The sequence below is a fragment of the Hyperolius riggenbachi genome, chromosome 9 (assembly GCF_040937935.1).
Source record: "Hyperolius riggenbachi isolate aHypRig1 chromosome 9, aHypRig1.pri, whole genome shotgun sequence".
Lineage (NCBI taxonomy): Eukaryota > Metazoa > Chordata > Amphibia > Anura > Hyperoliidae > Hyperolius > Hyperolius riggenbachi.
Genome location: NC_090654.1, coordinates 62,642,425 through 62,670,030, shown reverse-complemented (window position 1 = coordinate 62,670,030; position 27,606 = coordinate 62,642,425). Strand labels below are relative to the sequence as shown.

General features: G+C 46.4%; 1 protein-coding gene across 1 annotated transcript in view; it reads left to right on the top strand.

The window, feature by feature from the left end:
• GMPPB (GDP-mannose pyrophosphorylase B) overlaps window positions 1-27,078 on the top strand; it is a 42,200-nt gene extending 15,122 nt beyond the window's left edge. Inside the window, exons 6-10 of the mRNA XM_068251552.1 lie at window positions 959-1,117; window positions 2,303-2,381; window positions 3,451-3,578; window positions 19,103-19,285; window positions 26,473-27,078. Coding sequence (XP_068107653.1) covers window positions 959-1,117; window positions 2,303-2,381; window positions 3,451-3,578; window positions 19,103-19,285; window positions 26,473-26,604 — 681 coding nt within the window. The 3' untranslated portion in view covers window positions 26,605-27,078. The remainder of the gene's footprint in view (window positions 1-958; window positions 1,118-2,302; window positions 2,382-3,450; window positions 3,579-19,102; window positions 19,286-26,472) is intronic.
• The last annotated feature ends 528 nt before the right edge of the window (window positions 27,079-27,606 follow it).

The window sequence follows — 27,606 nt, the reverse complement described above, 5'->3', positions numbered from 1 at the left end:
GATTAATCAGGAAGCAGCCGCTCGCGCAAGCGGCTGCTTCCTGTCAATTCACGGCGGGGGGCACCGTGAATAGCCTGCGGGCCGCCGGTGGCGGCTCGCAGGCTAAATGTAAACACAAGCGGAAATAATCCGCTTTGTTTACATTGTACGGCGCAGCGCCGTAAGGCAGATCGGCGATCCCCGGCCAATCAGCGGCCGGGGATCGCCGCCATGTGACAGGGGACGTCCTGTCACTGGCTGCACAGGACGGATAGCGTCCTGTGCAGCCCGGATCACCGGGGATGAGCAGGTAGGAGAGGGAGGGGGGAATTTCGCCGCGGAGGGGGGCTTTGAGGTGCCCCCCCCCGCAACACCCAGGCAGGCAGGAGCGATCAGACCCCCCCTGCACATCATCCCCATAGGGGGGAAAAAAGGGGGGCGATCTGATCGCTCTGTGTGCACCCTGATCTGTGCTGGGGGCTGCAGAGCCCACCCAGCACAGATACCAACAAACAGCGCTGGTCCTTAAGGGGGGGTAAAGGGTGGGTCCTCAAGTGGTTAAAAGATAAGCAACAGCATAATCTTTTAAACATTTATTTGTTACAGCTGATACCAATCCTGCAAAAAAAATCCTGCGTGTCTACTTCCTGCTTTCATGGAAGCAGACATATTAACATCCTGCATTTACAAATTAGCTGCTCTGCCAAGGCAGCCAGCTGACACATCTGAGATATCAAATCAAACTGGTGATTAGTCACAGATGAGGGGGAATTAGACAGGGTAAACTCTCTAAATACATACAGGGGGCATTTATCTCTGTTTTCCTTCTGTCCTGTGCAAGAGTTCAGGTCCACTTTACCAGTAATACATGGCATTGCGGGAATATCCATTGGAATCGCCTTATCCACTGAGATCCATGTACTACAGAAATAAAATGGGGGATGTGAATGCAATGTAATATTTTACACTCTGTATGCAGGTGACAAAGGTGGAGGAGCCATCCAAGTACGGCGTGGTGGTGTTTGACCCCGAGTCAGGCCGAATCCAACGCTTTGTAGAGAAACCACAAGTATTCGTATCCAACAAGATCAACTCAGGACTGTATATCTTCTGCCCGTCTATACTGGATCGTATCCAGGTAATGATCTCTTGTGTGATGGAAATGGCCAGTCTCAGTGGAACTACCGTAATTAATTCTCAGTGCACCGTCCTTCATATTAAATGTATGTAGACAGCACCCTCTGCTGGCTAATGTAGAAGCTTGCAATAGTATCTGAAGCCAGTTGCATGTGGTCCGGTATTAGTAATGGAGAGAATCTGAAGACAGAACAAGTTGTTTAGGTGATATCTTTAATGAGTAACTGTACAACATTTATTTGCAAGCTTTCAAAAGGTTACGTTTTTTTTTTTTTTTTCTCTTCAAGCATGTTTCAGTGTTTCAGAAAGACATCCCCTGAGAATAATTCCTAGCATGCTTGAAATCTAAGTATCCGCCCCCCAGCCCCCCCCCCCCCCCCCCCCCCGAATGTAGGCCCTAGCAGCAGCCCACATGACACCAGCAAGTCACGCTCAATACAAAGCCTGGATACAGGAGAGCAGCAGTATAATGTGAGTTCTGCAGTCCTGTATATGTGTCAGGCAATTTGTGTTTTTGTTGGAGCCAGCCCTCCTGATCATTCGTGATAAGCATCAGCAGCACTTCACCTCTTCCCAGGACACACAGCTTATCCTATCATAGCTCTGGGGCATAGCTCTGGAGACTCTTACCCAAATGATCAGCAGAATCAATTTCTTGTGAGAGCCAATATCTGCAAACCACGAGCTCTGTGCATGCTGCTTGTGTTTCAGCAAGGCATGCAGTATATACATTTTGTATGGGAAAACTACCAGTGTTTCCCCAAAAAATAAGACTTCCTCTGAAAATAAGCCCTAGCACATCTTGTGGAGCAAAAATTAATATAAGACAGTGTCTTATTTTCGGGGGAACACGGTAGTAGTGTTGTTGTCTGAATCTGTGTTTTCCTTATATGAAACACTGATAATGCCGTCCAAAGCCATTCAGCACTGTTCCGATCAGAGAGTTGCGGAGCTTTGCGTCATGTGACTGATGCTCCCTCTTTGTCAGTGCAATGTGGAGCGCAGCTATGTGACTTTCTCTGGACATGAAGCTGCTGAAGTGCTTGGGATGGAATTACCCGGATACCCAGATTCACACTACACTAATCAGTAGTCAGGTGACACTCTCTGGGGATCATTAGGCAGCCTTCCAGCTGAGCTGTTATCACACGCAGTATCTCTGACCGTTCTGCGCTCTCTCTTTCAGTTACGTCCGACATCCATTGAGAAGGAGATTTTCCCAGCAATGGCTCAGGAGGGGCAGTTATTTGCTATGGAGCTACAAGGTGAGCAGCAGGCAGAGCAGTAGCTTTACTGCAGACATGCCAGATTTCACACTCAACCTGATACACCCAGGCCTGGATAGCAAAGGTTTGTAGCCAGGCTATATTAGACAATAGCAAGGGTTACTAAAAGGTTAGACAGTTGTGTGACTGGAGTTGCCTGCACAGTGCTGTTACGTTAGTAATGCAAGAGGCAGCTGGTCTTTGTAGCCCTGTGTATTGTGGTAGAAATACCTGCTCCATAAAATCATATAGGTGTTTTTTTGTTTTTCTTTCTTTTATCCATTGTTGTGGTAGATTTGAATGTATGGCCTGTGTGATGTGTATTAGCTGTAACAAACCGCTTTTAGGTTATTATGCTTTTCTTTTAGAGCAGAGAAGTTCTGAGTTCAGGTCCGCTTTGGACATGGAAGAGATCTTATCCCCTCTCCTAGTATGTAAAGGTGCCCACACATTACTCAAATTGAGATCTGTCAGATTCTGTCATCATGAGATTGATGCTGCGATATAGATTCCAGATATAGTTCTGTCTGAAAACGATTGATCCGTCATGCTGGCAAGACTTTGCTTGAAAGGGCTTGTTTGGGTGTGCAGCCGTTGCGGCTTAGATTTCTGGACATCCAAAAGCCCCTCCCATGTGTAATGTGTACCCCCAGGAATGTATTGTGTACCCTCCAAGCTCACCTGTCAAACAACGCGTTTCCTCCAGTGTCCCGAGTCTGCTGTAGATCACGGCCAGTCGACTGTACCACGTGACCTGATAGCATGTACAAGGTCACACGTGCCACCTTGTAGCCCATGGCGGTGATAGAGGATTCGGTACACTGAAGGAGTAGTGCCAGCGTATAGGTGATCCTGGGGAAGGGGTACACAGTACCTGGAAGGCAGTGGCACGAGTATATATGATTTCCAATAGATTTTATTTCTTAAATCTGTGTGTAGTGTGTGGGCAGGTAATGGAGCCCCCTCTGATCAGATTCGATCTGGTAGCTGATTGGTTGTCGTGGCTTCCTGACAAATAGTTCTTCTGGTATTTCTGTGGCTGATGTGTATTTCTCTAACCGCCTTGCAGGATTCTGGATGGACATTGGGCAGCCCAAAGACTTCCTGACTGGCATGTGCATGTACCTGCAATCTGTGCGCCACAAGCAGCCTGACAGGCTCCACGCCGGGTCCGGATTCCTGGGGAACGTCTTAGTGGTAAGGCACTGTGTAAGAAGTGGAGGGTCAGCTATATATGTTCAGTAGGCAGTGTTTGTTGCCAAACAACATACACTATTGCCAAAAGTATGTTGGTGCCGCTACAAATCATTGTGTTCTAGTCACATCTTCAGCAACAGGTGTATAAAATCCAGCACTTGTCATTGCTCACTACTTCTACAAACATTTGTGAAAGAATGGGTCATTCTCAGGAGCTCAGTGAATTCCAGCGTGATACCGAGATAGGATGTTTGTTGATCACATTAACCACTTAAGGACCGCAGTCTTTTCACCCCTTAAGGACCAGAGCCTTTTTTCCATTCAGACCACTGCAGCTTTAATGGTTTATTGCTCAGTCATACAAGCTACCATCTAAATGAATTTTACCTCCTTTTCTTGTCACTAATACAGCTTTCTTTTGGTGCTATTTGATTGCTGCAGCGATTTTTACTTTTTATTATATTCATCAAAAAAGACATGAATTTTGGCAAAAAAATGATTTTTTTAACTTTCTGTGCTGACATTTTTCAAATAAAGTAAAATTTCTGTATACATGCAGCGCGAAAAATGTGGACAAACATGTTTTTGATTAAAAAAAACCCATTCAGTGTATATTTATTGGTTTGGGTAAAAGTTATAGCGTTTACAAACTATGGTGCAAAAATTGAATTTTCCCATTTTGAAGCATCTCTCTCATTTCTGAGCACCTGTCAGGTTTCATGAGGTGCTAGAATTCCAGGATAGTATAAACACCCCCCAAATGACCCCATTTTGGAAAGAAGACACCCCAAAGTATTCACTAAGAGGCATGGTGAGTTCATAGAAGATTTTATCTTTTGTCACAAGTTAGCGGAAAATGACACTTTGTGACAAAAAAAATAAATTAAAAAAAGTTTCCATTTCTGCTAACTGGTGACAAAAAAAATGAAATCTGCCACGGACTCACCATGCCCCTCTCTGAATACCTTGAAGTGTCTAGTTTCCAAAATGGGGTCATTTGTGGGGTGTGTTTACTGTCCTGGCATTTTGGGGGGTGCTAAATTGTAAGCACCCCTGTAAAGCCTAAAGGTGCTCATAGGACTTTGGGCCCCTTAGCGCACCTAGGCTGCAAAAGAAATGTCACACATGTGGTATCGCCTTACTCAGGAGAAATAGTATAATGTGTTTTGGGGTGTATTTTTACACATACCCATGATGGGTGGGAGAAATATCTTTGTAAATGAGATTTCTTTTGATTTTTTTTTACACACAATTGTCCATTTACAGAGATATTTCTCCCACCCAGCATGGGTATGTGTAAAAATACACCCCAAAACACATTATACTACTTCTCCTGAGTACGGCGATACCACATGTGTGACACTTTTTTGCACCCTAACTGCGCTAAGGGGCCCAAAGTCCTATGAGTACCTTTAGGATTTTCACAGGTCATTTTAAGGCATTTATTTTCTAGACTACTCCTCACGGTTTAGGGCCCCTAAAATGCCAGGACAGTATAGGAACCCTACAAGTGACCCCATTTTAGAAAGAAGACACCCCAAGGTATTCCGTTAGTAGTATGGGGAGTTCATAGAAGATTTCATTTTTTTTTCACAAGTTAGCGGAAATTGATTTTTATTGTTTTTTTCACAAAGTGTCATTTTCCACTAACTTGTGACAAAAAATAAAATCTTCTATGAATTCCCCATACACCTAATTGAATACCTTGGGGTGTCTTCTTTCTAAAATGGGGTCACTTGTGGGGTTCCTATAATGCCCTGGCATTTTAGGGGCCCTAAACCGTGAGGAGTAGTCTAGAAACCAAATGCCTCAAAATGACCTGTGAAATTCTAAAGGTACTCATAGGACGTTGGGCCTCTTAGCGCACCTAGGTTGCAAAAAAGTGTCACACATGTGGTATCGCCGTACTCAGGAGAAGTAGTATAATGTGTTTTGGGGTGTATTTTTACACATACCCATGCTGGGTGGGAGAAATATCTCTGTAAATTAAAATGTTTTGATTTTTTTTACACACAATTGTCCCTTTACAGAGATATTTCTCCCACCCAGCATGGGTATGTGTAAAAATACACCCCAAAACACATTATACTACTTCTCCTGAGTACGGCGATATCACATGTGTGACACTTTTTTGCAGCCTAGGTGCGCTAAGGGGCCCAACGTCCTATTCACAGGTCATTTTGAGGCATTTGGTTTCTAGACTACTCCTTACGGTTTAGGGCCCCTAAAATGCCAGGGCAGTATAGAAACCCCACAAGTGACCCCATTTTAGAAAGAAGACACCCCAATGTATTCCGTTAGGTGTATGGTGAGTTCATAGAAGATTTTATTTTTTGTCACAAGTTAATGGAAAATGACACTTTGTGAAAAAAAACAATACAAATCAATTTCCGCTAACTTTTGACAAAAAATAAAATCTTCTATGAACTCGTCATACACCTAACGGAATACCTTGGGGTGTCTTCTTTCTAAAATGGGGTCACTTGTGGGGTTCCTATACTGCCCTGGCATTTTAGGGGCCCAAAACCACGAGGAGTAGTCTGGAAACCTAATGCCTCAAAATGACTGTTCAGGGGTATAAGCATCTGCAAATTTTGATGACAGGTGGTCTATGAGGGGCCGAATTTTGTGGAACCGGTCATAAGCAGGGTGGCTCCTTAGATGACAGGTTGTATTGGCACTGAAGTGCAGGAATGTTCTCAAATCGTGACCTGGACATGGCAATTAAGTCGTACCAGCAGTGATCAGAAAAAAAATTTCTGTCACTGCGGTGGGGCGGGTGAGGGTTTGGCCGGGTGATCAGAAGCCCGCAGGGGGCATATTAGGGCCTGATCTGATGGGTAGCAGTGACAGGGGGTGACGGGGTGGTTGATAGGTGATCAGTAGGTGATTACAGAGGAGAATATATGCAAGCAATGCACTGGCGAGTTGATCAGAGAGGGTCTGGGGGGCTAATTGAGGGTGTGGGCGGGTGATTGGGTGCCCGCAAGGGGCAGATTAATGTCTGATCTGATGGGTAGCAAAGACAGTTGGTGACGGGGTGATTGATGGGTGATCAGTGGATGATTAGAGGGGAGAACAGATGTAAACGATGCACTTTCGGAGGTGATTTGAGGGTGGGTCTGCACGCAATCTGAGGGTGTGGGTGGGTGATCAGGTGCCCACAAAAGGCAGGTTAGGGTCTGATCTGATGGGTGGCAGTGACAGGTGGTGACAGGGGGTGATTGATGGGTGATTGACAGGTGATCAGTGGGTGATTATAGGGAAGAATAGATGTATACAGTACACAGGGGGGAGGGTCTAGGGAGGATCTGAGGGTGTGGGGGGGGGGGGGTGTTCAGGAGCCCCCAGGGGGCAGTTTAGGACCTAATCTAAAAAATAGTGTTGAGATAGTGACAGGGAGTGATTAATGGGTGATTAGGGGGGTGATTGGGTGCAAACAGGTGTCTGAGGGGTGGGCCGGGGGGGTCTGATGGGTGCAGTGGGTGATCAGGGGGCAGGATCAGTGTGCTTGGGTACTTACTAGGAGGGCTGCAACCTGCCCTGGTGGTCCCTCAATCACTGGGACCACCAGGGCAGGAGGCAGCCTGTATAGTACGCTTTGTATACATTACAAAGCGTATTATCCGCTTTACTTGCGGCAGATCGGGGGTTAACAACCCGCCGCCGCTGCTAATTGGCTGGAGGGTTGACGTCGCGGGTGGGCACATCCAGCGTGCAATCCCCGGCCAGCTAGTCCGCAACGAGCCGCCGCCGATCGGCGTATTGCGGTCGTTGCGGGCTCCACTTTGCCGCCGCCCCTAGGTAGGGGCGGTCGGCAAGTGGTTAAAATCACAATCCAGTAAAATATATATATATATATATATATATATATATATATATATATATATATATATATATATATATATATATATATATATATATATATATATATATATATATATATATATATAGATCTATATATATATATATATATATATATAGATCTCTATATATATATATATATATATATATATATATAGATCTCTATATATATATATATATATATATATAGATATAGATCTATATATATATATATATATATATATAGATATAGATCTATATATATATATATATATATATATATAGATATAGATCTATATATATATATATATATAGATATAGATATATATATAGATATAGATATATATATCTATATATATATAGATATATATATCTATATATATATATAGATATAGATATATATATATATATATATATATATATATATATATATATATATATATATATATATATATATATCTATATATATCTATATATATCTATATATATATATATCTCTATATCTATATATATATATATATATATCTATATCTATATATATATATATATATATATATATATCTATATATATATATATATATATCTATATATATATATATCTATATCTATATATATATATATATATATCTATATATATATATATATATATCTATATATATATATATATATATATCTATATATATATATATATATATATATCTATATATATATATATATATATCTATCTATATATATATATATATATATATAGATCTATATATAGATCTATATATATCTATATATAGGTGGTTGGGAGGGGATCAAGGGATACATGGGGGGGAGATCTGGATTTTTTTTACACTAAAATCGCACAGCCTGTCACGGCTGCAGGCTGTGCGTCTCTCCCTGTCACACAAGATCCACAGTGACAGGGAGAGGGAGGCGGAGAGGAAGGCGGAACGGCAACTATGTTGCCTTTCGGAGGGTGATCGCTGTGATTGGCTCACAGCGATCACACGGCAGGGAGCCAATCAGTGACGGCTCCTGCCGATACCCGGAAGCCTTAGCTGTCATAAGACAGCTAAGTGCAGCCGGTTCGGTGCGCGCGATCGCGGCGGGGAGCGGCGGCGCCGGTGATAGAGATCTACGCCCTGCCAGCCAGGAGCCCATCAAAACAGGGCGTAGATCTCTATCACCTCGGTCCTTAAGTGGTTAAAGGATACCACAACCTACTTTTTGGAGGCTGCAATTATAGTGTTGGGACTTATTCAGAGGCTGGGCTTGGGCCCTTGGTATCCTAAAACATACAGAGTTCCTTTCAGTGGAACTAAAATATTTTGAACAATTTCATATTCCCAACATTTTAGGGAATTTGGAGAGAGAAGTATATGGAGGCTGACATATTTATTTCCTTTTAAACATTCCCAGTTGCCCGACAGCACTGTTGATCTATTTGGTTGCAGTGATGTCTGAATAACACCAGAAACAAGCATGCAAGAATTTTAGAAAAGCAAAGTTCAATCAAATTAGGCAGGCACTAAGTTTGGTGAACTGGGACAATGTACTACAAGGGGAAGACACTGAAGGGAAATGGCAAGCTTTTAAACTTATACTCAATCAATATTGTAGTATGTATATCCCATATGGAAACAAAATGTCTAGGAATAAAAAAGGCCTCTATGGATGAATAGAAAGGTTAAAGATAAAATGAAGAGGAAAAAGAATGCCTATAAGGTCTTAAAACAGGAGGGGACCGAGGCTGCACTAAGCAATTATAAGGAGTTGTAACGATCGGTGAAGCACAGAGAGGTCTGATTACCGGTGACCTGCAGCGTCACGGGGAATACAGACGTATACCAGATTATATGTGATCTGCAGTATCACCGATAATCCAATATACTAGCTAACCTCTGTTCACCTGAGTAGAGTGTAGTGTTTTGGTGTAACAGTAACTCTAAGAGGACTAGGCCTCAGTACAGTAAGACGTACTGTACAGATTACTTCCGCAACCCTGAGCTCTCCAAGATGGGAGGAGTCAGACTGCTAGCAGGAAGTATCTTCTGAAAGTAACCCTCAGGCGGAAGGGTCACTAACAGAACGAAGAACCTCCTCCAACAGTGAGGTCGGTTCTCGAGGTCGGACAAGCCAGGTCATACACACACAGACAGATAAAGTACAAGAGCAAGAGGCGGAGGCGGAGTCAAAGTACAGGCAGGGTTCGGCAACGGGGTATCAGAAATATCGGGGTACAAAATCAGGAGGCAGAAACAGAGTCTAGGAACGAGCCGGGGTACGGCAACAGAGAATCAGAAATATCGAAGTACAAGATCAGAGTTCAAGAGAGTAGTCGAGCAGGCAAATTGTCATAACAGATAATCACAATCAAACTAGTACTTTAGCTATCAATATCTAGCTAAGTGTAGGATTACGGCTCCAGCCGGTCCCGGCACACTTAAGGATCTGACTACGGATCTGGGTGCTCCCACGTAAGTGATCGCAACGCCAGACACCCAAGAAATGAACAGCCAGCAGTATATATACCCATACTGCTCTCCAGCTCCACCCCCAGCACTGGACCAATGGGGAGTGGAGCCAGAGTCAGCTGACCAGCCTGGTCAGCTGACTCACCAATTCAGGCATATCTACTTCCTGAGTGCGCGCGCGCGTCACTCTAAAGCCTGAGGGACCATGAGTCCCAGCTGCAGTAGCCCCGTTCTGCGGTGTCTCCGCAGCGGGGACACCTGCACCAGCCGCCGCGTCCAACGCGGCGGCTTTTCCGCGTTCTGCCTGCCTCTCCCCGGGGACAGCCGCCTCACGCTGGGAAGAGGCGGCTGCCTCCCCGTGCGAGCGGCCACTGCACGCGGGAAGAGCCGCCGACCGCTGGCTAATGGCGGCGGCTCTTCCACGCTTACTTACAGTACCCCCCCCCCCCCCCCCCCCCGAGGAGTGGACTCCGGACAGCTCCTACCAGGCTTCTCGGGATGTAATGCATGAAACTCCCTTCTTAACTCGTCCGCATGCATGCGGTTCCCAGGTACCCATTGCCTCTCCTCAATGCCATACCCTTTCCAATGCACGAGATACTGTACCGAGTTCTGTACAGTACGTGAATCAATTATCTTCTCCACCTCGTATTCAGGTTGGGCATCTACCAACACAGGAGGGGGAGGAGTGGGACCCACCTGGACCGCTGGCTTAAGAAGGGAAACATGAAAAGACCTTACCCCCCGCATGCTAGTGGGAAGTTCGACAGTATAAGTAACATTGTTGATCTTTTTGGTTATCAGAAATGGACCCACAAACCTGGGACCAAGCTTATTAGAAGGTTGTTTTAGGGCCAAGTGACGTGTGGACACCCAAACCGGGTCTCCTGGTTGGAATCTCCACTCCACCGACCGTCTCTTGTCGGCTTGACCCTTCTGACTCAAAAAGGCCTTCTCCAGGTTATTTCTTACTGTCCCCCACAGGTCCTTGAATGACCTTTGCCAGACCTCCAGGGCTGGGAATGGAGTGGAGGCTATAGGCAATGGGGAAAATTTGGGTGATCTTCCCGTCACTACCTGAAAAGGCGAAAAACCGGAGGACGAGTTTTTTAAATTATTTTGGGCGAATTCTGCAAACGGCAGAAATCTGACCCAATCGTCCTGTGCTTCAGCTACATAACACCTTAAGAACTGCTCTAACGATTGATTTATTCTCTCAGTCTGGCCGTTGGTCTGAGGGTGATATCCAGACGAGAAAGACAGTTTTATGTCCATGAGCTGGCAAAAAGCTTTCCAAAAACGTGAGACAAATTGGACTCCCCTGTCTGAGACTATGTTTTCGGGAATACCGTGCAATTGAACAACTCAGCCAGTTCTTGAGCGGAGGGGAGTCCTTTTAAAGGTACAAAATGGGCCATTTTGCTAAATCGGTCGACCACGACCCAAATGACCGCCATTCCCTCAGACCTGGGAAGTTCGCCTACAAAATCCATGGACAGGTGGGTCCACGGTTCAGTCGGGGTGGGTAATGACTGCAAGGTACCGACAGGTGCCAGCCGGGAGGGTTTACTCTTGGCACATGTCACACACTCCTTCACATATTCCTTGCAATCCGCTGCCAGGGAAGGCCACCAGGCGCATCTGGCTACTAAATCCTGTGTTCTGGATGCCCCCGGATGCCCCGCATTCTTATGTGCGTGGAACATCTCCAGAACCTGAAGGCGAAACGGCAGAGGAACGAACAGAACCCCTGCGGGCTTCCCTTCCGGGATGTCCTGCTGAAAGGGAATCAGCGTCTCCCTCCAATCCTCCCAAGTTCCAGTGGCTGCCAGTATCAATCTCTGAGGAATAATGGTCTCAGGAACGGAGGGCTGTGCTGTCTCTGACTCAAAGCATCTGGACAAGGCATCTGCCTTAACATTCTTGCTCCCCGGGGTGTATGTAATGATGAAAGTGAACCTGGAGAAGAATAGCGACCATCGAGCCTGACGAGGGCTCAACCTCTTAGCCCCCTCGATGTATTCTAAGTTCTTATGATCGGTGTAAACCGTGATGGTATGCTCAGCTCCTTCTAACCAATGTCGCCATTCCTCGAAAGCTAATTTGATGGCCAGGAGCTCCCTATTGCCAATATCATAATTCCTCTCTGCAGGGGAAAACCTGCGAGAGAAGTAAGCGCATGGGTGCATTCTACCCTGCAAGCCTGATCGCTGAGACAGCACAGCCCCCACTCCTACCTCCGAAGCATCCACCTCCACAATGAACGGGAAAGACGTATCCACATGTCTGAGGATGGGTGCTGAACAGAATAGGCCCTTCAGAGTGGAAAAAGCATGTAAAGCCTCAGGAGACCAGTGAGTTGTATCTGCCCCTTTCTTGGTGAGACTTGTAAGGGGAGAAATGACTGTGGAGTACCCCTTTATAAACCGTCTATAGTAATTGGCAAAGCCAAGAAAGCGCTGAAGAGATTTCAACCCCACCGGCTGTGGCCACTCCAGCACAGCCGAGACCTTGGCAGGATCCATCGACAGGCCTGTGGTGGAAATTATATACCCCAAGAAGGCGACAGACGTTACCTCAAAGATACATTTTTCAAGTTTTGCATATAAAGAGTTCTGCCTTAACAGATTCAAAACAAACCTCACATGGTCTCTATGTTCAGAGAGGTTGTTGGAGAAGATAAGAATATCATCAAGATAGACTAAAACAAATTTCCCCAACACCTCTCTGAAAACCTCGTTAATGAGTTCCTGGAAGATGGCCGGGGCATTACAGAGCCCGAAGGGCATCACCAGGTACTCGTAATGCCCGTCTGGTGTATTAAAGGCCGTCTTCCACTCATCGCCCTTTCTTATGCGTATCAAGTTATACGCGCCCCGCAAATCTAGTTTAGAGAAGATTTTAGCATCTGTAATCTGTGTGAACAAATCGTCTATCAGTGGCAGGGGATAGCGATTTTTGACTGTAATCTTGTTAAGGCCGCGATAATCAATGCAGGGTCGCAGGCCTCCGTCTTTCTTTTTAACAAAAAAGAAACCAGCTCCAGCAGGTGACCGAGACGGCCGAATGAAACCTTTGGCCAAATTTTCACGTATATAATCCTGCATGGCTACTTTTTCGGGTCCCGACAGGTTGTACAAATGACCCCGGGGAGGTACACATCCTGAACGAAGGTCAATGGGACAATCGAAAGGGCGATGTGGGGGCAACTTGTCTGCTGCCTTGGGACAGAACACGTCGGAATACTCGGAGTATTGGTCGGGTACCCCTTCCACCTGAATTCTGGTTTGCCCCAGGGTCAACTTCCCCAAACACTGCTGAAAACAACGAGGTGACCAAGTGGTTAACTGACCTGTGGCCCAGTCTATTTGAGGTGAGTGGAGTTGTAACCAGGGCATGCCTAGGATGATAGTGGAGGTTGACATGTGCAATACAAAAAATGATAATTGTTCCCCATGAAGTACCCCTATAGTGACCTTCACCTCCGGAGTCTGAGACAGTGCACGATTCCATTGCAGAGAAGAATCGTCCACTGCCGTGACCTGAATGGGGGGTCTCACAGGAGCAAGGGGGATACCCAACTCCTGCGCAAACTCAAAATTCATAAAATTGGCCGCTGAGCCCGAATCAATAAATGCCTCAGTGGCCATAGACTTATTCTCCCATGTAACCGTACAAGGGAGCAGTAACTTCTTTTCCTTAAGGGGTGCAGTTTGTGTGCCTAGGGTGTCACCCCCCACTATTCCTAGGCAAACTCGTTTCCCGACCTGTTAGGACAGTTTCGCACCCTATGCCCTGCTGCTGCACAGTACAGGCACAGCTGTTCTGTCATTCTCCGCCTTCGTTCCACCTGGGTCAGTCTCGACCGACCAATCTGCATTGGTTCGGGCGGCGGCACGGCTGGGGAGGGAGAGACAGGCGGAGAAGGTGTTACTAGGGGTGTAGCGGACGGTGTCACATACGATGTCACCCTGACACGGTGACTGCCCCTAGCCTGCCTCTGATGGCGCAACCTGCGATCCACTCGGATGGCCGATGATATGGCCTCATCAACTGTCTTGGGCTCGGGTACTGTTAACATTAAGTCGGAGACCTCCTCCGACAACCCAGACAAGAAGTAATCCATTAAAGCAAAGTTGTCAAATCTAGCCGTAACTGACCACCTACGGAACTCTGCCGCATAGTCCTCAACCGAACCTCTGCCTTGCCGCAAAAGTTTGAGCTTCCGCTCAGAGGACGCAGCAAGGTCAGGGTCGTCGTAAATTACGGCCATGGCCTTAAAGAATTCCTCTACCGAGGTCAGAGCTATATCAGTAGAGGGTAGGTTATATGCCCAGGACTGGGAGTCGCCAGTCAGCAAGGTCTTAATAAAAATGACCCGTTGGGTCTCAGTCCCCGAGGATCGGGGTCTTAACTCAAAATACGATAATACTCTACTCCTGAAATTCCGGAAGTCAGACTTGTGGCCGGAAAATTTGTCAGGTACAGGCATACGTATGTCATCACTAGGAGGGGATCGCACTGAATCAACTGATGTCTGGAGGGTTCTCACAGAGCCTGATAAGGCATCAATTAAGGCTTTGTGCTGGCTTAGTGATTGATGAATGCTATCCACCGAAGTGGCAAGCATGGTCAGAGGATCAGTGCGTTCCATGAGTGTTTCTTGGTCTGGCGTTCTGTAACGATCGGTGAAGCACAGAGAGGTCTGATTACCGGTGACCTGCAGCGTCACGGGGAATACAGACGTATACCAGATTATATGTGATCTGCAGTATCACCGATAATCCAATATACTAGCTAACCTCTGTTCACCTGAGTAGAGTGTAGTGTTTTGGTGTAACAGTAACTCTAAGAGGACTAGGCCTCAGTACAGTAAGACGTACTGTACAGATTACTTCCGCAACCCTGAGCTCTCCAAGATGGGAGGAGTCAGACTGCTAGCAGGAAGTATCTTCTGAAAGTAACCCTCAGGCGGAAGGGTCACTAACAGAACGAAGAACCTCCTCCAACAGTGAGGTCGGTTCTCGAGGTCGGACAAGCCAGGTCATACACACACAGACAGATAAAGTACAAGAGCAAGAGGCGGAGGCGGAGTCAAAGTACAGGCAGGGTTCGGCAACGGGGTATCAGAAATATCGGGGTACAAAATCAGGAGGCAGAAACAGAGTCTAGGAACGAGCCGGGGTACGGCAACAGAGAATCAGAAATATCGAAGTACAAGATCAGAGTTCAAGAGAGTAGTCGAGCAGGCAAATTGTCATAACAGATAATCACAATCAAACTAGTACTTTAGCTATCAATATCTAGCTAAGTGTAGGATTACGGCTCCAGCCGGTCCCGGCACACTTAAGGATCTGACTACGGATCTGGGTGCTCCCACGTAAGTGATCGCAACGCCAGACACCCAAGAAATGAACAGCCAGCAGTATATATACCCATACTGCTCTCTAGCTCCACCCCCAGCACTGGACCAATGGGGAGTGGAGCCAGAGTCAGCTGACCAGCCTGGTCAGCTGACTCACCAATTCAGGCATATCTACTTCCTGAGTGCGCGCGCGCGCGTCACTCTAAAGCCTGAGGGACTATGAGTCCCAGCTGCAGTAGCCCCGTTCTGCGGTGTCTCCGCAGCGGGGACACCTGCACCAGCCGCTGCGTCCAACGCGGCGGCTTTTCCGCGTTCTGCCTGCCTCTCCCCGGGGACAGCCGCCTCACGCTGGGAAGAGGCGGCTGCCTCCCCGTGCGAGCGGCCACTGCACGCGGGAAGAGCCGCCGACCGCTGGCTAATGGCGGCGGCTCTTCCACGCTTACTTACAGGAGTGCAATAAAAATTGTAAAAAAGAAATTAGGCAGGCAAAGATTGAAGCTGAAAAACAAATCGCTAAGGATATCAAATCTAACCCAAAAAAAGTTTTACAAGTACATTAACTCTAAAAAAAGAAAGGTTGACTGTATAGGACTCCTAAAGGATGAGGGGGGGGAACTCAATGGTGGATGACCAAGGTAAGGCAGAGTTATTAAATGCTTTCTTTGCTTCTGTCTTCACAAAAGAAACAGCACTGTTGCAAACTACAGAGGCGGAAGAGTCTCAATCTTCTAACTGTAATATTAAATACTTAACGCAGGAAGAAGTGAAGGCAAGACTAAATAAATTAAAAATAGACAAGGCACCTGGCCCGGATGGCATGCATCCTTGGGTCCTAAGGGAATTAAGTTCAGTTATAGCTAAACCCCTTTATCTTATCTTTTGTGACTCTCTTGCAACTGGCAGAGTCCCAGTGGATTGGCATACAGCCCACGTTTTCCCATTATTTAAGAAGGGCAAAAAATCAGATCCAGGAAATTATAGACCTGTAAGCTTAACATCAGTTGTATGCAAACTATTTGAGGGGTTACTAAGAGATACTATACATGACTTCATAGTAGAAAATAATCTTATTTCTCAGCATCAACATGGGTTTACTAAAGACAGGTCCTGTTTGACTAACATGCTCAGCTTTTATGAGGTAGTGAATGCTAATATGGATATTGGGAATGCTGTAGATGTGATATACTTGGACTTTGCAAAGGCCTTCGACACTGTTCCCCACAAAAGTCTGGTGTAAAGTTGAGGATGCAAGGACTGGGGAAGAGTCTGTGTTCATGGATAGGGAACTGGCTAATGGACAGAAAACAAAGAGTTGTGGTCAATGGATCGTACTCAAAATGGGAGACGGTTGGCAGTGGGGTCCCACAGGGGTCTGTTTTGGGTCCAGTGCTCTTCAATTTATTTATTAATGACCTAGTAGATGCAGTAGTGAGCAATGTTGCTATGTTTGCAGATGATACAAAATTGTACAGAATCATCAACTCTCAGGAAGATAGTGTCATATTGCAACAGGATCTGGATAGGATGGCTATATGGGCACATACATGGCAGATGAAATTCAACGTTGACAAATGTAAAGTCATGCATTTTGGACGTACTAATGGACTAGCACCATACAAAATAAATGGGATACAGTTGGGGACATCAAACTTGGAGAAGGACTTAGTAGTACTCATTGACAACAAGTTAAATAATCGTACTCAATGCCAAGCAGCTGCAGCTAAAGCTAACAAAATTTTGGGATGCATTAAAAGGGAAATAAAAACTCGATGCTAGCATATTGCCCCTGTTTAAAACTCTCTAGTAAGGCCACATCTGGAATATAGAATTCAGTTCTGGGCACCTCATTACAAAGATATTGCAGTTTTAGAGCAGGTGCAGAGACGAGCAACAAAATTGATACGTGGGATGGAAGGTCTCACTTATCAAGAAAGGTTAGATAAACTGGGTTTATTTAGTCTAGAGAAAAGACGCCTTAGAGGGGATCTAATTAACCTCCTTGGCGGTAATCCCGAGCTGAGCTCGGGGTATGCCGCCGGAGGTCGCCGCTCAGGCCCTGCTGGGCCGATTTCAGTTCTGAAAAAAGCAGCACACGCAGCTGGCACTTTGCCAGCTGCGTGTGCTGCCCGATCGCCGCCGCTCCGCGGCGATCCGCCGCGTGCAGCGGCGAAAGAGGGTCCCCCCAGCCGCCCGAGCCCAGTGCAGCCGGAACAAACCGTTCCGGCCAGCGCTAGGGGCTGGATCGGGCGGCTCTGACGTCAGGACGTCGACTGACGTCCATGACGTCACTCCGCTCGTCGCCATGGCGACGAGGAAAGCGAAACAAGATAGGCCGCTCATTGCGGCCTATCTTGTTACTTTCGATTGCCGGAGGCGATCGAAAGTACGGATCAGGAGCGCCCTCTAGTGGGCTTTCATGCAGCCAACTTTCAGTTGGCTGCATGAAATATTTTTTTTTTTTTATTAAAAAAAAACCACATTGCAGCATCCCTGGCAAAATAAATAAACCGCCAGGGAGGTTAACATGTATAAATACATCAGAGGGCAATATAATAGCTTGGCGGATGAGCTTTTTGTCCCTAGGCCATCTCAAAGGACTAGAGGACATGATCTGCGCATGGAGGAAAAACGTTTTAGCCATTTATTTAGGAAAGGGTTCTTTACAGTCAGAGTGATTAAGATGTGGAATGCATTGCCACAGGAAGTCGTTATGGCAAACTCTATACCTGCATTTAAAGGGAGCTTAGATGCTTTCCTTGCGTTGAAAGACATCCATGGCTACAATTACTAGGTAATGCCTAATGATGATGTTCCAGGGATTTTATCTGATTGCCATCTGGAGTCGGGAAGGAATTTTTCCCTTTAGGGGCTAATTGGACCATGCCTTGTAAGGGTTTTTTCGCCTTCCTCTGGATCAACAGGGATATGTGAGGGAGCAGGCTGGTGTTGTACTTTATACTGGTTGAACTCGATGGACGTATGTCTTTTTTCAACCAAAATAACTATAACTAATCTTTGTCAGATTTGACAAAAATGTCAAAAACGCCTGATCTGCTGCATGCTTGTTCAAGGTCTATGGCTAGAAGTATTAGAGGCAGATGATCAGCAGGGTTGCCAGGCAACTGGTATTGCTGAAAACGAAATAGATATGGCAGTCTCCATATACCTATCTCTTCTGTTGTCCTTTAAGGATGGCTCTGTTCCATCATGACTGCGCACCAGTGCATGGATCAAGGTCTATAAAGACATGGCCAAGAGAGTTTGGTGTGGAGGAACTTGACTGGCCTGCACAGAGCCCTGACCTCAGACTGACAGAACACCTTTGTGATGAATGTGAGTGGAGATTGGGTGCCAGGCCTTCTCATCCAACATCATTGCCTGACCTCATAAGTGGAAGAATAGTAAAAAAAAAAATTCTCATAGACACACTCTAGCTTCTGAAGCAGAGTTAAAGCTCTTATAGCTGCAAAGGGTGGACCAACCATGGAATAAACCTGTGGAGGAAGAATGTAATGCCTTTTGAAGGGTGTGGGTGTGAAAAAGCAGGTGTCCCAATACTTTTGGCAATATAAGTAGTTAAAATGTAATTATTAGCTCTTCAAATGTCTTATGCTGCCATCTTGTGGACAAAATGGTAACTGAAATCTGACTTTATTTATTATTATAATCTCATCTTGTTGAAGGACTTTAAGTGATGTGGCTAGAAATGGTTATAACAGTAATAATTCTCCTTCCTTCATAGATCCTCCACATTACAGTTTACCTCCAGTCATGTCTGTTGGGGTTACAGAGCCTCTGGCATCCTCTTTATGTTCTCCTGTATAATGCAGCTTTCTTCACACTAATCTCTGCAGGATCCCACGGCTACGATTGGAGACAATTGCTGCATCGGGCCTAACGTGACGATTGGTCCTGGCGTAACGGTGGAGGACGGTGTACGGATAAAACGCTGCACTATTATGAAGGGTTCTCGGATCCGATCACACTCGTGGCTGGAGTCTTCCATTGTGGGCTGGAGCTCTGCGGTGGGACAGTGGGTGAGGATGGCTGCTTCCTTTTGATTTCAGTACATAGTGTATTTAAAATATTTACACTCCTTATTTTATTGAAGTTGTGCAGTTTGTTGCTCCAGGGATATCTGACTGCTTTATATGCATGCATGTGTTCCCTAGAATGATTGTACCTAACAGCTCCTCAGCGGAAATCCCAGGATATGAGCATGATGTGTTTTCGTGCTGGCTGGTATAGTTAGAGTAGGGGACCCTTTCCATAAGGGGAAACCACATTGCTGGTGAAAGGGTCTACTACACAATGCTGTTGCATGCAATCTATTTTGGAAGTAGAAAAAGGTGGTATATGCGCTCCTCTTCTCAAGCTCTAGCAGATCTAATATGATACAATGTACGGTAAATATCCTTAGATGTCAAGCACCCAATTGCTTCGCACTGACTGAGTGGATCGCTGTACAAATGGGTGAGTATTCACACCCTAAACACGTTGTAAATTCAAGTATAGCGCTCTATACATCAGCCAGACATAGGTCACAAAACTATACAGTACAAAACTCCTAATGCATCAAATACAGTCCACTTTCAAGTCCATCAATAAAGATCTCCATCCCAATAGTACATATTCCGCTCACCAAAAATGTTGGCTGACTGGTTATAATCAGCATAAACGGCATGTAGTAAGTAGTGGCTGGTGATCCTTTCAGTGCTTTTCCGTGTATACCTCAGGGAAAAAATGCTGACATAGCGTGATACTGTTTAACCACTTGCCGACCGCACACTCATAACGTGCGTCGGCAAAGTGGCAGCTGCAGGACCAGCGACGCAGTACTGCGTCGCCAGCTGCAGCCTAATTAATCAGGAAGCAGCCGCTCGTACGAGCGGCTGCTTCCTGTCAAATCACGGCGGGGGGCTCCGTGAATAGCCTGCGGGCCGCCGATGGCGGCTCGCAGGCTAGATGTAAACACAAGCGGAAATAATCCGCTTTGTTTACATTTGTACGGCGCTGCTGCGCAGCAGCGCCGTAAGGCAGATCGGCGATCCCCGGCCAATCAGCGGCCGGGGATCGCCGCCATGTGACAGGAGACAGCCTGTCACTGGCTGCACAGGACGGATAGCGTCCTGTGCAGCCCGGCTTACCAAAGGGGGCCAGGTAGGAGAGGGAGGGGGAGCATTTCGCCGCGGAGGGGGGCTTTGAGGTGCCCCCCCCGCCAGCCACTCGCAGGCAGCAGAGATCAGACCCCCCCAGCACATCATCCCCATAGGGGGGAAAAAAGGGGGGCAATCTGATCTCCCTGCCTGCACCCTGATCTGTGCTGGGGGCTGCAGAGCCCACCCAGCACAGATCAATCAAACTAGCGCTGGTCCTTAAGGGGGGGTAAAGGGTGGGTCCTCAAGTGGTTAAAGGATGAACAAGTATCCCTCCACCAACACTGCTAGTCACCGGTGCCAAACTAACATACACCACACACCCAGTGTGTACATCTGATAGAATGAAGGCTCACCGGATCCAATGGCTGACCGTGTAACAGACCAGCTCACAGCGCTTTCTGGTAAGCCTCCTCTGTCCCAACAGATCCTCTCTCCTTAAAGAGAACCCGAGGTGTGTTTAAAGAATGTTATCTGCATACAGAGGCTGGATCTGCCTATACAGCCCAGCCTCTGTTGCTATCCCAAACCCCACTAAGGTCCCCCTGCACTCTGCAATCCCTCATAAATCACAGCCGTGCTGTGAGGCTGTGTTTACATCTGTAGTGTCAGTCTCAGCTACTCCCCCGCCTCCTGCATAGCTCCGGTCCCTGCCCCCGTCCCTTCCCTCCAATCAGCAGGGAGGGAAAGGATGCAGGCGGGGACTGGAGTTCTGCAGGAGGCGGGGAGAGCAGCAGACTGACACTATAGAGATAAACACAGCCAGCTCTGACAAGCTGTTTGTCAGCAGCGTGGCTGTGATTTATGAGGGATTGCAGAGTGCAGGGGGACCTTAGAGGGGTTTGGGATAGCAACAGAGGCTGGGCTGTATAGGCAGATCCAGCCTCTGTATGCAGATAATATTCTTCAAACCCACCTCGGGTTCTCTTTAAAAACTCAAAGCGGGTACACAATAGTGTATTACCATTTATTAAAACCGCTTAAAAACAAGTAGTGCACTCACATTTCCCCATAAAAGTATGCGCATATCATAACATAACTCATCCGGACGTCCTCCTCATAGTCTCGCTCGCGTCTCCACACAGCAATCCGAGGCCACGCCCAACCGGTTTCGTCATGTGACTCATCATGTTATGTTATCGGATGAGTTATGTTATGATATGCGCATACTTTTATGGGGAAATGTGAGTGCACTACTTGTTTTTAAGCTGTTTTAATAAATGGTAATACACTATTGTGTACCCGCTTTGAGCATTTTTTCCCTGAGGTATACACGGAAAAGCACTGAAAGGATCACCAGCCACTACTTACTACATGCCGTTTATGCTGATTATAACCAGTCAGCCAACATTTTTGGTGAGCGGAATATGTACTATTGGGATGGAGATCTTTATTGATGGACTTGAAAGTGGACTGTATTTGATGCATTAGGAGTTTTGTACTGTATAGTTTTGTGACCTATGTCTGGCTGATGTATAGAGTGCTATACTTGAATTTACAACAATCTATTTTGGAAGCCTACATCCCTTTTTTCAACTACATCATTTTGCAGCCTTGTTGTTTTTTTATGCTGTTAGTGTATTTAAATATATCCTGCTGCGCTTTAACCACTTGCCGACCGCGCACTCATAACGCGCGTCGGCAAAGTGGCAGCTGCAGGACCAGCGACGCAGTTCTGCGTCGCCGGCTGCAGGCTAAGTAATCAGGAAGCAGCCATGCGCGCGAGCGGCTGCTTCCTGTCATTTCACGGCGGGGGGCTCCGTGAATAGCCTGCGGGCCGCCGATCGCGGCTCGCAGGCTAAATGTAAACACAAGCGGAACTAATCCGCCTTTGTTTACATTTGTACAACGCTGCTAACAGTAGCAGCGTTGTACCAGATCAGCGATCCCCGGCCAATCAGCGGCCGGGGATCGCTGTCACATGACAGGCAGGAGCCTGATAGAGGCTGCACAGGACAGATCCGTTCCTGTGCAGCCTCGGATCTCGGAGGGAGGGAGGGGGGGAATTTCGCTGCGGAGGGAGGCTTTGAGGTGCCCCCCCTGCAACACCCAGGCAGGCAGGAGCGATCAGACCCCCCCCCCCCCCCCCCCAGCACATCATCCCCCTAGTGGGGAAAAAAGGGGGCAATCTGGTCGCTCTGCCTGGTGTTTGATCTGTGCTAGGGGCTGCACAGCCCACCCAGCACAGATCAGCTAAAACGGCGCTGGTCCTTAAGGGGGGGGGGGGGGGGTAAAGGCTGGGTCATCAAGTGGTTAATGCAATCACATATAGAAAGGGATCTTGATTTTGCTTCTCATTAGCATCCTGTGAAGTATATGTAGGGAAGCATAAACAAAATGCAAAAACATAGGGTGTATCGTACGCACAAAGTTCACCCTTAAGGCTGCCATACACTGGTTGATTGCCACCAGATCGAACAGCAGATAGATCCCTGTGTGATCGAATCTGATCAAAGAGGGATTTATTGGCTGCCTACACTGCAAACAGATTTTGAAACAATTTCACTATGAAACCGATTCATAATCTGTGGAGCTGCCAAACCCCTTCCACCCCCCCCACCCCCCCCTCACACACACCTTACACACCTCAAGGATATATCTTCTGCGTAGCTTTGTAGCAGGGTGTATGATCTTATAGTAAATTGTTTTACACTATGGGAAGCATTTGTCTGATCATAGGTTTTACTTGGAGGCAATGGCTGCCTATGAATGCATTTGAACAAGCATCGTGTGGCTAATCAGGCATTCTAGGGGGGGGGGGGGTGATTGGCTCTCATCTTGCTACACAGGGGGTGGCATCTATTCCTTGAAGTGTGTGAACACTAAGGGTGAATGTTGTGCGTACGATGCACCCTATGTTTTTGCTTCCCTTACACATGCTTTACTGGATGCTAATGAGAAGCAAAATCGAGGTCTTTTTCTACATGTGATTGCATTGAAGTGCAGCAGGATATATTTGAATGCAGTTTTCACCTTTGACAAGAGGACACTACTTGCAGCTACTAAGGACTTAATATGTATTTTATACCTATTGAGCGCAGCTATATTAGAGAGACTGTTTTTCAATGCTGTTAGTGTACCAGCTCAATGTGTCACGAGTGCAGAGGGTTAATGATGGTTTGTCTTTAACCACGTGAATTTTCGTCCTGTACTGCCTGATAGGCTTTAGCCTATCAGACGGTGGCGATCCCCGGCCAATCAGAGGCCGGGGATCGCCGATCTGCTTTACGGCGCTGCTGTGTAGGATGTAAACACTGGGGATTTTTTCCCCGCGTGTTTACATTTCGCCTGCGAGCCGTGATCGAAAGGCTTGCAGGCTGTTCAGAGACTCCCTCTGTGAACTGACATGGAATGGCCGCTCGAAAGATGGAAACCCACAAACGACCAGCCGCCGTTAGGCGGTCGTTATGTGGTTAAAGAGACTCTGTAACACAACAAAAAAAGTTCCCCGGGGGAAGGGGGTACTCACCTCGGGAGGGGGAAGCCTTGGGGTCCCAATGAGGCTTCCCTCACTCCTGTAGCTGCAGGTAATCCAGCGGTGGCTCCCCCGAAGAGTCCCGGAATCCTCCCTCGATAAGCCTGACAAGCACTGATTTATTTACCTCTCCGGGCTCCAGCGGGGGCACTGTTGCGGCTTTCCGCACTGAGATAAGCGAAAATAGCCGATCTCCGTCGGGTCCGCTCTACTGCGCAGGTGACTTGCGCCTGTGCAGAAGAGCAGCCCGACGGAGGTCTGCTATTTTCGCCTATCTCCGTGCGGAGAGCCGATACTGCGCTGGAGCCGGGGAGGTAAATATTTTCATCGCCTGCGTTCCTGGAGGATTTTCACACCGCCGCCGTGGGACCGAGGAGGACGGGGAAGCCTCAATAGGATCCGGAGGCTTCCCCCACCCAAGGTGAGTACCCCCCAGGGGAGGTTTTCTTTGTTACAGGTTTTCTTTAATAGGAGATGGGGAGGCTAGATTAGGAAATAAAAACACTTTCAATTGCTCATCACATGAATTCACTAAAGCTGGATGAGTGGCGGGGGAGGGAGGGAGGGGAGGAGTTTCAGTCTCCTCGGCCACATTTTATCTAGCGTACAGAGCTTAAAGTGAACCCAAAGTGAGAGATATATGGAGGCTGCCATATTTCTTTCCTTCGTTCTCTGTGATATCAGAATGTTTGACGGCTCAAACCCACTAGGATTACATAGTAACCATAGTAACAGGGTGGTGAGTGGCCTGCAGCAGATTATGGCGGTCAATGATGATCGTTTCTAGCAGGCTATGGTGATTTAGTAGAGATGTTTGGGAATGAGATGCTATTAATTCTTGCTTGCATGCAATTGTAATGTAAATTGTATGCATCTTGGATGTGAGCCAATCAGCTTTGACAGTAGTGTGTTTGAAAGGTCCACAGCATGGCGACAAAGTGATATAATCTCATTAGTAAACTTGTATAGTACACATTTGGATATACTGTAGTAAACATAATGGGCTTGGACGGGACCTTTCATTTAAAGTATACTAGCTGGTGTTGCCCGGGTATGTTTTTGGTTGTTGGCTCCGCCCTCTTTTTTTTTTTTTTTTTTTTTTTTTTTTTTTCTTTGAACCTTGACACACTCAATGACCAAGTTTATGAGCTTTAGGGTCCTTGGCGTTAATTTAAATGTTCAAATTTGAAACAAAGCAAATTTGTCTGTTTGTGGCTCCAACCCTTTTTCTGATTGTGAATCCCAGTCACCCAATGACTGACTATCAGGTTTGAGGCCTCTGCCATTAACAGTGTAAGAATGTCAACCATTTAAATATTTTCCTTGAAAATCAATAGGTGAATTTTGATTGGCAGTTTAAGGCTCCACCCACTTTCCTGAATATTGATCCCAGTCCTCCAGTGACCAAGTATGGGAAGTTTGAGAACCCTGCCATGAATAGTGTAAGAATGGCTGCAGTTTACATTTTCCCTGTGAAAATGTTTGTTTGGCTCCACCCACTTTTTGTAAGCCTGACAAACAGTCACTCAATGACCAAGTTTGTGAGCTTTGGGGTTCCTGACATTAATAATGTAAGCGGGTTATCAAGCAAAGAAATCTGATAGGCTGTGCCAAGTTTTGGGACTTTTATACTGTGAGAATTGTAGCCTTTTAAACTATAAGTACTGTGTTTGTATTAACTGGTGAGAGCTATACATCCTGTGCAAGCTGTTGCATGAATATTGCATGCAAATCCCTGCATATTAAGCACTGTACATTTTGATCTAGTTTAGACACTATCTGTACTCACTTGCCAAAGCATTGAAAAGAAATGACTTCCACTTGGTGACTGAATTAAGATGCAGTACTATACAATACTTTTGTGCCGAGTATGACAATTTCTGATATAGTAAATACTAACCACTTGTGGCTCTGTACAGTGTATTCCTGAGCGTGCGCTCACGTATGTGCAATATGGAGCTGCATGTCTTTGGAAGCACTCGGGGACCTGAGGGCTCCCAGAGTTGGCAAATTGAAACCGGGGACAGTGCTGGAACCAGGACACCATGAGAACACAATGGAAAGGCTCTATAGCAGGGGTCCCCCAACCCTCAGTCAATAGGCTCTTTTCCTCCGGTCCAGCCTCTGACCCCCTAGGGGGGTAGGTAGGTAGCAAGGTATAGTTGCCCCCTGTATAGTGTATCTAGGTATAGTTGCCCTAGTAAAGGTAGTATTGTTGCCATTCGTGCCCGCTCCCGCACTTTCGCTGTGTTACCTTATGAGCTGGTGGCAGCTTCCGCTTTTATACTCCCGGTTGGTCCCTCTCCTCCATGCTCCATATTTCACAGCAGCACGTCCTGCGGCTGCTGTGTAGAGTCAGGAAACAGGACAGCGGTTCCCCTGGTAACGGCGATATACATTGCCACTACATGAAGCTACTCTCCTGCTTCCTAACTTTACACAGCAGTCGCAGGATGCGCTGCTGTGAAAGATGGAGCATGGAGGAGAGGGACTGACCGGGAATATAAAAGAGGACCCCTGCTCTATAGGATCCTGTCACTGCATATTTTCTATATGTAGCACATTCTGACCTCGCTGTTTTGTCTCATTTCAGGTGCGCATGGAAAATGTTACGGTACTTGGCGAGGATGTCATTGTTAACGATGAACTTTACCTTAATGGTGCCAACGTATTACCCCACAAGTGCATTGCAGATTCAGTGCCTGAACCTCGAATTATAATGTAGAGGCATCACCAAACTTTCCAGAACTGCTTATTGAGACAATATATTATGTTTTACAAGATGGTCTCCTCGATTAGGTGGAGGCCCTGGTGAGACTGAGCCCCATCTGCAGGCCTTGCTGCCAGTAGCTAGTAGGGTTCTCACAGGTGCCTTGATCCTGACAGAGATTACTGGAGATTATGACGTCAAGATATTGGCCCAGATGCATTGGTTCCCTCAGCTGCACATACGAAATGCATCGGTTCCCACAGCTGCACATATGAAATGAGATTTACTGGTTTTATTACAGCATTTATTACCGGATGGAACTGTGGAAATGTCTGAATGGGATCCTCTAATCAGTATTTATCAGAGCTGCTGGCGCACTACAGTCTGTGGCCAGGCATTTGGTTTTCTATCATTGGTGCCACATTGTTGGAGAGCTGCTGCCTGTAGTATTTTTCCAAAGGGCATTTTCTTATAAAGAATACAATCCTATTTTTTTGTTATCCTATTTTCATTATTCAGCACAAATACAGGAAGTATGCCGTCTTTGAGCGATGCTGCAGGGGTTAATGTTTACAGCAGCCAATCAGATGGGGTGAGGATCTGGTTATGTGGAATTGCATCAAACTGAGAATATGGCCTTTTTAGAGCCTATCTGAACTGACGTGTAGAGATATGTGAACATATAGTGCTAATCCTACAGCTAAAACTTACGGGCTTGCTTTTCTTTCTTCGTTGCAAGGGTTAAAAAAAACAGTACTTTATTTGGCACAATCTTGGCTGTTTCAGCTCCTCTGAAAACGAATTAGAAGCTACAAAACCTCTGGGTGGCAGGGTAGCGATGAAAAGATTAAAAGCAAACCTGAACTAAATATAAAGAGGAAGAAGAAAGAAACAATTGCATCTATAGTTCTACACTTCGAGAGTTTCCTTACTTAAGGTTCACTTTAAGTTAGATACTTGCCTATGTAGAGAAAATGTTCTGGATAGCATAGAGCTTTCCCAGTCCATCTCCTGTTG